This window comes from Lynx canadensis, chromosome D4 (assembly GCF_007474595.2).
Source record: "Lynx canadensis isolate LIC74 chromosome D4, mLynCan4.pri.v2, whole genome shotgun sequence".
NCBI lineage: Eukaryota > Metazoa > Chordata > Mammalia > Carnivora > Felidae > Lynx > Lynx canadensis.
The window spans coordinates 10092233-10105625 of record NC_044315.2 but is presented as its reverse complement, the minus strand read 5'-3'; the positions used below and the strand labels follow the sequence as shown (position 1 = coordinate 10105625).

Genomic DNA, 13393 nt, shown 5'->3' with positions numbered 1-13393 from the left:
CGTAATCCTCAACAGCTCTCTCTTGTCACTGTCCTTTAATTACACTTAGGTTGGGGGAAAAACACACTTAATTGCTTCAAAGATTTTATATATATGTATATATACGTATATATATATATATATACACACATATATATTTTAGTAAATACATAGTAAATGGGGAGATTAATAAAGGGCTATTTTTTCTCAGCTTGTGGTTTCTAATTACATCAGTTACAGCTTTGCCCTCCCCTTAACTGGAGTGCAGGCATGAACTGGAAAAGAATGAACTAATCCGTGATAGATCGGGTTGAATAAAGATCTCCATTCATATCTTTACCTTTTATCCCTTGTTCCGAGTGCCAAGAATTAATGCTGTTTGAAAGTACAGACTGAACCTGCCAAGCTTCGGACTGGCTCAGATAATCCTAATTATTTTAAACGTTAGTGAGAAGGGGCAGCAGTTTCACAGCGGAAAAGAGTTCCATTGTGAAACATTAAATATCTGCTAAGTGGTATTGATTGGAAGGGATTTTATTTCCAAACACTACGGTTTATCATGAAGCGGAAGAATTTGTTGTTTGAGAAATTTTCATTAGCTTTTTCATCAGACTCCGAGGCCAGCACTTTTGTTTTTCTCCCTGTCCCCTCGGAGGTGAAGAGTTGCTAACAATTGAAGAATGCTGCTTGCATTCTTATTTTTAAGTGGTTTCTTAGTGGGCGTTGCATAGTATTTAACATAGAGAGGAAGAAAAATTTTTCTCAAGCATGAATATCCTGTTTTCTCACATCATTGGAGGAGAATTATTCGTTCCAGCCCACTGACTTCCAACAGATCATTCAAGTTAAAAGTCAGGGGTCTTTGCAGTGTCGAAAGATTTAGCAGTTAGAGTGGTTTTTGTTTGGTTTTTTTGGTGAGGTGGGTTTTGGGGGTGGCGGTACGATGATGGTTAGATGGCGTTGCTGCCATTATCTTAAATTTTTTTCTTTTTCCCCAGCACCGGGAAGAGTGATTATGTGCAAGGTTTTTTGCTTTTAAATAATAGTAAAAGAAAGCCCCTCCTTCGGTGGACAAATAGGCTACTTGAGAGAAAACAGATACTGGGCTTGCTGGTTCAATCAAGGGTCAGCCCCTAGGTCTCCCCACCTTTCACTGGAACCGGAGAAAAGAGCAGATGGGCAAGTCTTCCTTTTTCTTACTTTTTAGGCTCTACCTCGGTCTCCAGAAGTCATTTCTTCCATTTCTGTAAATGCTGGGAGCCTGCCCGCGATCGAGGGGTAGCATAATCCTGAATTGTTTATTGCCTTGTGAAAGCTTCCTGTCCCCCCTCCCCGAGCTCAGCTGTCCCCATCCCCCCACCGCCCAGTCCCAGCCCGGAGCGAAGCACTGACATCTTCAGTGATGCAAATAGTCGTGTGTTGAGCATCTCTGGGCCAATTATTCTTTCTTTCTTTGGGTTTATTCCCCAGAGTGGAATTACCGGGTCAGAGGGGATGAACAGTTTTACGGTTCTCATTACATGTCACTAGATTGCTGTCCAGAAAGACCGAACCAATTTCTAGTGCTACCAACACTGTACCTTTTCTTACAGTCCCACTGACACAAGGCATTAGCATTTTTACAAAATAATTAAGAGGAACCTTTTGAGTTGAAATGAGCCTTGTGTCAGGCTCATTAAAATCAACTTAAAAAGCTGAAAGGATAACTCTGACTTTGGAATTTTTAATTGGTATAAAATGATTTACAGTGACCAATTACTACTCTTCCCCCAACAGAGTTTAATGAAGCTGCATTAAAACGGAGAGTGTACCTTTAAGGACAGTACTAAAACACATTTTGGACATTCGTCTCCAGGATAACACTTCTGAAATCCTTAACTACTCTTAGGAGGGGGCCACACAAAATGAGTTCAGCAAACACTGTCCCACTATTCAAAGACGATGCCAAGCCTTGGACAAAAGTAAAAATGACATCGATTTAAATTTTGAGTGGAGAAACCCTGAAAAATGCTGACACTTTCCAAAACCGGTTGAGTTCATTTATTTGCATCTTCCCTGAGTGCAGTCATGGATTAGGAGTGCTTGGAGCCTCCCCCGTCTCTGCAGGTGACACTGTGTCTCTGTAGCCTGAGTCACAGGAATACTTTCCAAGAAAACACGCACAAGGCAACTGAGGGCCAAAGGGAGCTATCCCCACATTTCTTCCTTTTGCAGAATTCCTGCCCCTCCCTTTTCTGGTCACGGATCAGTTTATTAAATGGGGGTAAGAGGTGCACGGCTGGGGTGGAGGGGCATCTCGTGGGTCAGCTGCTGACTGAAGGCAGAAGGCAGGCCCAGGGCTCAGAACGTGGCAGAGAGCTCTCACTCACTCCTTTCTGGCCACTGCATCAGTCTGACAAGGGTCAGTTCTTTTGCCTCCTTAAACTCGCCGCAGCACGGAGATGAGGAGGGTTCCCAGGCCAGTGTGGCACCCAAGGAGGGTGGGACGGTCCGGGGGGAGCAACCCAGGGGGTGGTGCTGACAAGTGCCACATGCACGGGGTCCCCTCCATCAACCGGCGGGGGTGATTCTTTCGGTGACTGGTTTGAGGATTAAGTATTTCATTACAGCTTGTGGCATACAGGAGGTAGGGCAGTAAACCTTCTCGTCCCCAGCGCTTCCAGACAGAGAAGGTTCCATCACTGGTTTGAGGTGGGTTGAGGGCGGTGGGCAGATAACTCATACCCCCTCCCTGGTTGGTTCTTAGATGGCTCTCCAGATCTTTGTGTAGTTCCAAGATGTCAGAGCAAAGTGCCGCCTTTGGAAAACATTTCTTTGTATATACAACGTGCTGTGTATGTAGCACAATTCATAAATCATCTTGGATTTGTGGGGATTTTTAAATCCATGTAACACTTCAAATGTAGCCTTTATGGACTGCAGTAAAATGAAGGTTTCAGGTTTTTTAGGTTCCCAGTTGTTTTGGTTGGCGTGCATGTGTATGCTTTGTTGGGGTCTGTAAAGTACTATTTAACAGCGCTCCACTTAAAAAGGCTTACACACTATTACCCTTGCTTTTTAATTTCAGTTACTAAGCAAATACTATCAGTATCAAAGGTAATTGTTTGTCAGGAAATTGCCCAAATTGTTTTTCAGATTTATTCACTAAGTTTCCAGATCATGCCTTTCCTTCTTGGAGGTTTTGAGGCAGCCCTACAAAACTCTCCGTTCTTCTGTCTATCCATCCATATGTCACGTTAGAAGAAAGGAGCCTTCTGAGATAATTTGGTCCAGTGGAGTGGTTTTAAAGGTCCGCTTCTTAAATCCTAGCTCTGCTCTTTTAGTTCTGTGTGTTTCCACTAGCTGCAGCAAACCTTTTCCAAACCCATAACAAGCGTAAATAGTGTTCTCTTGTAAAAAGGTCTCTTTTCAGCACGGTAATATACCTTATTAAATCCCAAACATAATAAGTATTGATGGCAAACACATCAGGACTCGGTGCAGCTTCTACGATGATTTAGTTCCCTACAAATGACTTCAGCACTCAGTTCCCAGTGCATTTTGCTAATTACATCATAGATTTCCCTATTGATGAACACAAGCTGAATTAACACAGGAGCACTAATGTACCCTTTCACCATTATTGTTGTACAAGAAGCCGTGGCAGATGCTGGCAGTTAGTTACACAAACATTAGTATTAACGATTGGCCATTTGGAATTGGTGACAAACTACTGCCCGGCAGAATCCTGAGGCTGAAACCAATCAGGAAGTTAATGAGGAGAGAAATTGCCACTGCAGCTTCCCCTTAATTACGTTCACACTAGGCAGGAAGGGAGTTCTGGGGGTGGATCTGAACTCGGCTAAGGTTAAGAAGGTCAGAGACCCTTTTGCTTAAATTTTGTATCTACTGTGGCTTGTGAGGTTGCAAACATTGTTGAGCACATTTAGCATCTTTCATATTTAGTGTCAGTTTCCTAGTAGAGTTTTATGTTCACAGATTTGCTTTTAAAATCTTTACCTGACTTCTGTTTTTGTGAAGGTATTAAACTTCTCATATTTTGTAAAAAGTTTCCCTCCCATTTCTTGCTTTTTGGTTTGCAGAAGTTATGTAAACAGCAAGTGTTTGTCCCTGTATATCGAAGAGAAATAACAGGAAAATTGATAAGCTATCACCTTTGCTTGCTATATGTCGAAAAACTTAGGGTTACCTGTCAAATGGTGGAAATACATGGGTGGAGTCTTGCTGGGGGTAATTTGTCAGACGGATCATTTGACAAGACAAGTTCTATTAGCATCCTTTACATAAAGGGGAGGGGTTCAGTGAAGGGTGGAAATAGTTTCCCCAAAGAGGGGGATGCAGATTGGTTTTTTTTTTTCCTTATGCACATAAATCCAGAATTCTGCTCCCTAACTTTCCCTTTCAAATGCAAACAGATAACTGAATAGATATTGTGCAGAAATACTGTTGTTGTTTTTTTTTTAATTCTAAAGAAACGCTGGGGGTTGTCATGACTGCCTGTAACCACGCTTTGAACGCAGGATGGAGATGCAGAGCGCCTCTATCTTTGTTGAAACCTCACTGAATCCTGAATGTAGAAAGACTGGCTACTTTTAACGTGCTTTTCTCCCTCCCTGTCTTTCCCCACGACCCAGTATTCTCGCCGCCCAGCAGTCAAGATTCTGGCTTGGTTTCCCTCTCCAGCAGCTCTCCCATTAGTAACGAGAGCACAAAGGGAGTGCTCGAATGCGAGTCGGCCTCGGAGCCAAGCAGCTTCAGCGTTACTCCGGTCATCGAAGAGGACGAGTGAATGGTGCCCGATGCTTTTGGCGGTTCACTTGGAGTAGCAGGTGTATTCCATTTAGACACAGGGTTTGTTGTTCATATTTTGTCTTGACTCAGGTCGACTTAACTGTTGAGAACGTGTTTGGTTTCCACTCCTTAGAGCTTAGCCCAGGGGCCAGAATGTATTTGGAATAGTTTAGGATCCAGGACTACCATCCACAAGAATTAAGTGCTTTGCTCACGGAGTTAGATAGTAGTATTCCCTCCACCCCTACTTTGTGGATGATACTGGTTTACATTGTAGTTTTCAAGAAAGACAGTAATTCACTAAAGTAAAGCAGTACATTTGCATCTCAGTGTGTCATGATTAGATATTACCTCTGATTTTAAAATGAAATCTTAGGTGCCTTAGACGTTTCTATTTTAGTATTTTAATAAAGCTGCAAAAATATAAATTTAGCCAAATACCTGACCAGTGAGAAGAAAAGAGCAGACAAACTTAGTGATTGTTTTAGAAATCCACAGAAAGAGTAAATGGAAATACGGTGTGTTTGTGTTGCTGTTGGAAAAGCCGAGCCCTACCCCACGCCACCCCCCCAAATCCAAAACATGATTGAAATACAGTCAGAAAAAGAAAGCTCCTGAGAACCACTGCCCTTTCCATAAAGGGTTATTTCAAAACAACACAATTGAAAGTAACCTCAGTAATACAGAATTCCTGGATTTGTTTCTAGAATAATAGGAGAGTTTATCATACACATTCCTTCTGCTACAGGAGAAAAATAAATGGATGCAATCTAGACTATTTTGTAACCTTAGGTTGTAATCTGATTTGAAAATAAGTACATCTTTAAAAGTTACTACAGATTTCTGAGTTCATTACTTTGTTAAAAATTGCTTGTGGAGTACTTCCTTATGTAACAGAAGCCATCCTGAAATGAAACTAGTCTAAAAAAATTCATTGTTCTGTGTAGTTGCAGCTGTACCTGAAATAAAAATGTTATTGATGACTGAATTTTCTTGTGTGTATATTTGGTGAGCGGTATTAAACAGGAAAAAAGAAATTACTTGTATTTTCTTCGCTCTGTGCTTTGAAAACATCTATTTGATTTCACCCCCATCTGTTGTAATCAATAACCTGACCATCTTGTTTTTTATTAAATGCACTTACTCTTAATTTCATCCACCAGTGGTTTTAGAGAGAATAATGTGGAGTTACCTATATAGGTTTGACATTATAAATCACTTCTTGGGGCTGAATCGTATAGTGGTATCGATTGATCCTGATATATCACAGAAATTTACTGTCACTTCTGTTTTCAATTAAAGATACAATCAGTCAGATAATGACTTAATTGGATTTTACAGAAGATTGAGTTTTATTGCCCAGTGCTTTACGAGTTTAGTTAAGGAAGATCATTTTATCACACTTGTCAGGCTGCTGCTACTGCAGCCGTGTGCCCTTCGGGGCGGCTGTAGCTGTAGCTATTGTGGCGGCGACGCCAGAAGGCTGCGGGTGCGCAAGGAAGGGACCTGGCGGCGGAGTCGCCACCTCCAAGGCGTTCAGGGTGGCTTTTCTGAAGATGAAGATACTTCGTGCACTTGCTGGCCACTGCCCAGGCTCCCTACGTTTTTTGAATAATCCTGGCTTCCGCGGACCCAGGAGTCTTCCAGTTCCAGCCTTTCTGTATAGATGCCCCCAACACACGGATTTTGCGGGGTGTTTTTGTTGGAGAAGTCGGACACGCCCCCTCAGTGGGGCGGGGGGGGGGGCGGGTAGGGTGCCTCCTCTGGGAACGTGCGTCTTAAGTGTCCCTACGTTTCTGAAAAGCCAGCGGAGCCTGGGTAAACTTGACAGGGCGCTGCCAAAGATTTGACCCAGCATCTTCTGGGCCCCTGGTGCCCACCCCTACGTCCCCAAGGACGGGCTCTGGTATCTCCCGCCGCGCGCATCCCGGCCTCCTGCCGCCCTGAGTTCGAGTTCTACTCCCAGCTGCCGGCACCCAGGGAAACAGGCAGGTCGGGTGGGAAGCGCCCGTCCTTCGGAGAGGCCCCTCCTGCCGCTCCCAAAGCCCGATTTGGTTCTGAATCCCGCTACCCCCACAGGAGGGCTATTCCTGGCGCTAAAACCGGCCCCGGGGCCACTGCACCTAGGCTGTTTATTCCTGACTGCTAGGGAGGGAGCCAGGCTGGTCCAGGGTGCTCAGCTGTAGGAATTTAGCAAATTCTCAACACCAGTAGAGCAACCGCGGGAAGGCTTGGTTGCTCCATTTTAACCATATTTGAATACACACATTTGAGGCACTTTAAAGCTTTGATCCCTTGTAGGAAGACCTGTAACAGCAAGGCCGCATCCCCCTGCAGGCGATATCCCTGGAGTGTGCGGTATACACGTATGCCCAACACGTGTGTGCGAGTGTGGGCGTGCCAGGCATCCCGTGAGCATCTGGCGGACGGCCGGGACAGCCCTGAGCACTTAGGAGCGCTTCTGCCGCTCCAACGCGGGGAAACCGAGGCAGGATCGCCGCGCCTTCCCCTCCTGGACGCTGGGCAAACGAAACGCGCCGTCTCGGGCTCCCGCAGGAGCTGCGGGCGAGGGTGACCGTGCCCCTACTACATGCGGACGCGGCCCCGGGCGGGCGCCTCACTCGGGTGCCCCTTGCTGTCACCCTTAAAATGCGCTGCGGGCCCCACCCTGCGGATCTAGGGCCTCAGGGAAAGCTGCCTGAGAGGCCCAGGGCGACCTTGGTGACACTGCTTTCTCGCTGCCACCGCCACTGCCACACCCATAGCGAGGGTTCCCTCCGAAACCCACACATAAAACCTAAGTTCGGGGCAGGGGTGGGAACCAGACCCGCCTAGCCGTCACCATTGTCCCTTGCACCTCGTGGAAACCGAACTGCTGCGCACGCCTAAAAATCGAGCCCCTCTCCGCTTCGGGTGAACTCCAGTGCTGAACCGGTTTCACACGTACACGTATATTGCACCGCATTTTGATGTTTTGCACCAAGTGGTATTAAAAGCGCTTCGTGGAAAGCGCTATGCGTCTTAAAAATACGCCGAAGGTCAACGGCTGCAAGGAGAGGGATCGTTCTCGGCTCCGTCCCGCCCCAGCGGGAAGTGGCCCGGGGCCGGAGGCCTTCGCCCCTTGGCGCGTACACAAGGACAAGGCCTGAGCCCAGCTGCTGCCAGCTCGGCCCGCTCCGGCCACTGCCGACGACTCGCGATCTTCGCCGGGGAAAGACGCCTCCTCCCCCTCAACAGAAACGCGAGAGGCCTTCGCTCAGCCACTATTTCGTCAAGTTCTCCGCACTCCCTACCCCAGAACAACCGGCAAACTTTCCAACAGTTCAAAGCTGCGGCCAGGAGGGCTGCCTAGGACCCCCAGGCGGGGGGGCGGGGTGAGCAGGGTAGGAGGCGGGGCGCTGGTTGGGTGGGCGGAGCCTCGAGTGCTCCGGAAGTCGCCCCGGCCAGGAGGATACCGAGCGGGCCTCGAGAGCTGAGGGTGTAGGTGTCGGCCCCCTGCCCTGGGGCGCCCTTCGGGTGCGCCGCTCCCAGCCTCCCAGCGTTGCTCTCCCGCCTCTGGTCGGGCCTCCGTGCGTAGAGTTCGCAGCCAGGTCCCCTGGGGTGCGGGCCGCGTCCGCCGTTTCCCATTATCCCCGGGACTCCCTGGGACGGAACTGGAACGTGTTTCTGGGAAGGCCGCAGAGCCGCCCACTTTCCCCGCAGCGGGGCTTTGTTACGGGGCCGCGGGACGACAGCGGGGGCGGAGGGAGAAGAGCGTTCTGGAAGAGTGGTTCGTCCTGGAGAAGAACTGCACCGGCGCCCCGAGAGCGGGCACTGGAGCAAAGATTCTGTGCCCCTTGAACGTTACTCGAAGTACCTAAAAAGATTTCCCTGGCCTTTTTGTTTGGTTTTGCTTTGAGCGTTCAAGTCCAAGGGAAACATGATCTTTAAAATGTCCTCAGGTCCGCGCCGCTCTCGTTTTCCTTCGGAGAGTACATGCTGCTTTTCCCCCTTTGCTCAGAAGGCGCGCGGGTTTGCAGGCCGCCCCACTGCGAGCCTCTAGCGAGGCGGGTAGGGACGGCACCGACGCCGCAGCCCACCCCGGCCTCCCGCTGCCCCGCGGGGGTGAGTAGGCAGGGCCCAAGAGCCCCACCTCTGCGCGCGGAGAGGGAGCGGCGGCGCCCGAGGCCTGCGGGGGAAGCGGGCCGGGGCCCTGGCCCAGTGGGGAGCGCTGCGAGGTCGCGCTTTTCCACTTTCCCTTGCGAAGCGCGGGGCAGAGGTCGGCTTTCTGTGGGCCCCTCGGATAAAGCAAAGCTAGAGCGACACCCCCCCCCCCCAGAAGATGGGGGGCGGGCACGGCCTGGTGTTTGGGCTGCGTCTGAGGCATTTGCACGGGTGGGAGCGCTCGTGCCCAGGCACGACCCCTGCTGGTTTCGAGAATTCGAGAACGTGAAAGAACGAACGGGCACCTGCACTGTCTGCACAGGGCCTGCGGGCTGTTCTGCGCCCCTGTTTGCTTAAGAAGGCTTCGGCCCTTTAAGATCTTCAGGTCGCCCACTGCCAAAATGGCGTGGGGACGCGACCGTCGTGGACCTTCTGTCTGTTCGGCCGCGTTTCCCGGGCCCGCCAGACCCAGGTTCACTCGCTTCCCCCCACCGCGGCCTCACGTGGCCTCTGTCCTCCACCCCGCGCCCCCGAGGGCGGCTACGGGGATGCTATGGGAGGTGCGCAGGAGTCTCTTCCCCAATTAATTGAGGGAGAACAAGAGCATTATTGTCACCTCAAGAAATTGGTTGCTGGTTGCCCCACCGCCTCCCCAGACATTCGTCCCCCACTTTCAATTTGAAGCTGGCCAAAGGGCGATGCCTAGAGGCAGGGACGGGATGAGAGATGAGAAGTTCACGCGCGGGCAGAGGGGGCTCGTTTTCTTGCATTTTCGGGGCTTTCTGCAAGCCCTGGCCTCCAGCGTCACCATGGTCGCGATTAAAAAACGGCAAAATAGGAACCCTGACCTCCCCCTCCATGAGAATCCAGCAAAGCAGAAAATTTTCTGATGCATTATACATCCGGGACAATGTGAAACTGCCCTTTTGATAAGTGGGTGGTTTTTGTTTTTGTTTTTTGTTTTTGTGGGGTTTTTTGTTTGTTTTTTGATTTTTTTTTTTTTTTTTTGCGGGCAGGAACATCTACCAGGACTCCTGGAATTGGAGGCAGAACATCCTCGGCTTCTCAGCTGGCACATCTGCAGCCCCAGCTTTTAAATGTGTACACGCCATGAAATTGTAAGCTAAGAGAGCGACAACCACATACGCACATTATCTTTCACCCTTTCGCTGTTAATACCTGTCACAATTCTACCTAGTTAATTGTCTGAGCGCACACACCATCACCCAGAGAACTTGAGTGGATCCAATCTAGTGAGGTTACATTTACTCATAATCCTCCTCCCTCCCTTTGCAATTTCTTTGATGCTTTTTCCCATAAGTGTGTAAGTGGCGGGGACTTAGTAGAAGCAGGCCGCTCCTTCTAAACGTGATTCGGACCATATGCTTTCTACATTCATCCCCGCTTGGGCTTTTCTTCTCCGCACTAACTGCTAACACGTTATAGTCACCTTGAAATTTCCTCTGCTATTTTCCAATTAAAAGCTTAATAGCCCTGGAAACGGAGTTCATGTGGTGAAGTTTACCATAGCCCCTTGTTCAGGAAGGCTTTCTGCTGGGATCCCATTATGTGCTTGAATAAACCCTTTCTGCAAACAGAAATGGGACTCGGGGTTGTCAGGTGTTGGGTTACAATAGACTTTGAGGCAGGGGACATTTTACCAACATAAATACAAACCTGTTCCTATAGGGAGATGTTGTCAAATACTGGGATATGGAAAACATTCCCATCAAATATGAGAAAAGGATTATTGCGCTATATCAAATGAGTATTTAGATCTCAGCCCCCGATGTGCACTGGAGTGAAATGGGGCCCCGGCCCAAATAATGCCAGACTGTTTGAGTGGCAAAGGGATAGGATGGCTAGGTGAGTGGAGGAGGAAAGGAGGTCGCCTTAGTAGTGGGAATGCCCCCCAAACCCGTTTTGAGATCTGTTCTTTTCCTTAAAAAAATTCTTTACTCCCAAGTCACTCACATTCCTCCGTTTCGCTGACCATTAGGAGAAAATTGGGAGGCATGCGTCTGACAAAAAAAGAAAAAAGGAAAAAAAAAAGTCCGTGGTCTTCGCATTCCCAAGAGATCTAGAGATTTCCCCACGAAAGTTCCCAGATTCAGTGTCATTCTAGGCCCTTCTTGTCTGTCTTTATGTGAAGGGACTGGCCAACAATTCCCACTTCCCAGTCTCAGGCCCGCGGGGTGTGTGTGTGTGTGGGGGGGGTGCCGGTGACCTCTGCCTCCGATCCTGAAAGTGTAGGAAGTTCCCTCCAGTTGTGTTTTAGGGCTTGTTTTCCTAACAGAGGTCGGGAGAAGAGGGGTTGAGGGTGGGGGTGGATGAGGGGGAATGAGAGGGACACTGAGGGAGTCTGTACTGACCCAAGTTTGGCCCAGGGGTAGCACTGTTCCTCACAGGTTTCCTGCCCACGCCCCCCCCCCCCACCAGGCCAACATCCAGTGATCCCCAACCTCTGGACTAGTCTGACAAAGGGGGCGGCCAGGACTTCAAGGGACACCGGGTTCCCTTTTTAATCCTCCTCCCGTCCCGAAATCTGGTGGAGGGTTGCCTCCAGAACGCCTGGCGATGCTTTATTTGAATTTACAGCAAACACAGAGGGACGTTTTCCTGTTACTTGCTTCCAGGGCAGTGCAGAGAAAAACGGCTTCCCAGAGAGGACAAGGGGCGCTGTGCAGCCCAAGGGTTGGCCATTCTTGCGGACTCTTCTCGAATTCGATTCGCCGAGACCTCCAAGAGATGAGCTCAGTGTCCTCTCAGGAGCCCGCGGAACGAAGGCTCCGGGAATGCCATCTCCCCCGCTTTGCACTGAACCATTGTGCTACCCTGCACCGTTGTGTCCTCCCGTTTTTGCTTGTTTCTTTGTTTTCTTGCGGTGTGTGTGTGTGTGTGTGTGTGTGTGTGTGTGTTTGCTTAGTCTTCGCGGCGCACTTCCAGCGGGAGTCTGCATTAGGCCAAACCGGTACTCCGAGATTAGAGACACGCCGCTAACAGTTTGAACAAAGTTTGCTTCTGTCATCTGGTGCAAGGGCGCTCTTCCACGCCTACCCAAAGACGCTGGGGGGTGGGGGAGGGCAGGGATGGCCCCATCCCTCATCCATAATTCAGTCACTGAGTCTGTGGGCATTTGAACTGGCCGACTCCAGACCTCCGTTTGATGGTGCGGTAATGACTGGTGGGCAGAACAGAGTGGAGATCGTCGTCACATCCGGCAGCTCGTGGGGTGCTAACGTGGCTCCTCCGTCCGCTGAGAGAAAGTTAGATCCCGCACGTAAGCAGATCCTCCACATGAGCACTTCCTGGCTTTTCAGGACTGAAACTTTTTTCCTAAAATTACTATTATTATTAAAACATGGGTTGGGGAGTAGAGAAACTCAACGCCAGAGAGGGCGGTCTTTTTTCCCCTTGAAATAGCCCGCAAGATGGGTTGTCATCCTCGGGCCAGCAGGTTTTCATAAACACACATTTTGTTCTACAGCAGCAAAAGAAAAAGAAATGTTGCAAAGGAAATCAAGAAAGTCAGAATTTCCCCGAACCAGTGGCACTGCCCTACCCCAACTGCACCCGCCAGTGGCCGCAGGGCCTGGCTCGCCCTAAGTGAAACCCTCTCGGCTCCTGCTGGGTCCCAAGTGCACCCGCAAGTCTCGGGTAGGCTCCGGATCTCGCCGAGCCATTTCGGCCGCCAAGTGTGGGGATGAAAGTGGCCTCGGGCTCGGTGCCGACAAATCAGGCCTGCAGGGAGGGGAGGAGAGAGGAGGGGAGCGGCCAGCTCACTGGCCTACGGGCACCTCCACCCGCACCCCCGCCGGCCCTCCTCTTCCCCGCCCCGCGTGCTCCGTCGCGTCCCGGAGCGCCGCAGTCCGGCCGAGCGAAGAGAGCTTGGAGTAGGGGGCCGTGAGCGCCCCCGCCAGAGTGGCCTGGCTGCAGGTGGCAAGGAAGGTGAAGTGCAGGGACTCTGGGGGCGCGAGCGGGAAGGAAAGAGGAAGGCGTGGAGTGGGGTGGGGAGTGGAGAGTGCAAGGAGATCGGGACCCTAGGGGTGGGGGTGACAGTGGGAGGGAGGAGGAGTGGAGGGGGGAGGGCGGCGGAGGAGGTGCTGGGGCCGCCCGGCGCGCGCGGGAGCTGCAGACGAGCTGGCTCAGACCTTAACCAGAGCTCTCGCCGGCTCTTTGCAGCCGCCGCAACGCCTCTGCGAGGAAGGACGTGCCAGCCGAAGCAGCCTCTGGCAGAGAGACGCGACGCGCGTGGGATTGCGGAGCACCGGAGGGAGGCTGAGGGTGCGGGCGTCGCGGGATCCTTGAAGACGGCCGCTGCACCTCCCGCCGTCCCGGAGCGCACGCGGCCGCCGGGGCTGCGGGACCGAGGACCGCGCCGCCCGGAGGCCGCCCGAGAGCGGGCCTCTCTGCCCCGCCGTCCAGCGCCCTCTGGCCCGCTGCCGCCGCCAGCCCGCCTGCTCTTCCTGGAGTCCGGGAC

General features: G+C 50.8%; 1 protein-coding gene across 1 annotated transcript in view; it reads left to right on the top strand.

The window, feature by feature from the left end:
- Positions 1 to 5718, top strand: part of DMRT1 (doublesex and mab-3 related transcription factor 1) — a 111916-nt gene extending 106198 nt beyond the window's left edge. Inside the window, exon 5 of the mRNA XM_030293680.1 lies at positions 4614 to 5718. Within this exon, the coding sequence (XP_030149540.1) occupies positions 4614 to 4768 (155 nt within the window). The 3' untranslated portion in view covers positions 4769 to 5718. The remainder of the gene's footprint in view (positions 1 to 4613) is intronic.
- The last annotated feature ends 7675 nt before the right edge of the window (positions 5719 to 13393 follow it).